This window comes from Cyprinodon variegatus, unplaced genomic scaffold (genome assembly GCF_000732505.1).
Source record: "Cyprinodon variegatus isolate N-32 unplaced genomic scaffold, C_variegatus-1.0 Scaffold1042, whole genome shotgun sequence".
NCBI lineage: Eukaryota > Metazoa > Chordata > Actinopteri > Cyprinodontiformes > Cyprinodontidae > Cyprinodon > Cyprinodon variegatus.
This window is the reverse complement of record NW_015151495.1, coordinates 259920-260642: the sequence shown is the minus strand read 5'-3', so window position 1 is coordinate 260642 and position 723 is coordinate 259920. Positions and strand designations below refer to the sequence as shown.

The 723-nt window shown below is 36.8% G+C and overlaps 1 protein-coding gene across 1 annotated transcript in view; it reads left to right on the top strand.

Moving 5' to 3' along the window:
- The window catches only part of LOC107100992 (structural maintenance of chromosomes protein 1B-like), a gene marked incomplete at its 5' end in the record, with an annotated part of 24718 nt that overhangs the window by 14474 nt on the left and 9521 nt on the right, over positions 1 to 723 (top strand). The window contains one exon of the mRNA XM_015399720.1: positions 660 to 691. Coding sequence (XP_015255206.1) covers positions 660 to 691 — 32 coding nt within the window. The remainder of the gene's footprint in view (positions 1 to 659; positions 692 to 723) is intronic.

Here is a 723-nt window from a genome sequence, read left to right as displayed (position 1 = left end):
AAAACATAGATATTAAATGGGATAAAAACTCAGAATGCATAAAATTCCACCGGTAAAATTTTTACCACTATAGACATCATTGGAAAGCTTAGATTCTCCACACTTCAACCAAGATCACTTCATGTACAAAGCGAGTACCAAAGCACAATTAAAACAGATATAGCAACATGTCAAAATGCAAACAAACAAAGCAGCCACAATTACATACCTTTGAAGGCATCCAGAAGCTGTTTTATAAATCAAATCTTCAATTAAACTCCATTCATCCATAAGGGTCCAAAGATGAAAGGTAATCCAGCATATTAGTAATAAAAATATTCCATGATGAGAAGAACGCCCATAACGTCCAGTTGTTGACATCAGAAGTTACCTGCTCATAGCTTATTCTCAGCATCTTGCTAATATTTACTTCTAATACTTATTTTCTCAGTTGTTATCCCACAATGTTTTTTATGTTTTTTTTTTTACATCATCTTCTTATCTACAAGACATAAGTGTCTGCATATTTTTATGACGCAATTTGAGTGCCATATAGTCCCCGAAATCTCACCTCCGGTTCACTTGTGGTCCACTTCCTGCCAGCCAGTGACGCGCGATATTATGCCTTATTATTCTCTGCTTTTATTGGTTAAGACCACGTGGGGTGTTGGGCTTTGTAGCAAATGGAATAAGGTTTCGTACGAGCCCAAATGTGTGTAGCAGCAGCTGTCTGTGTGTTAGAGA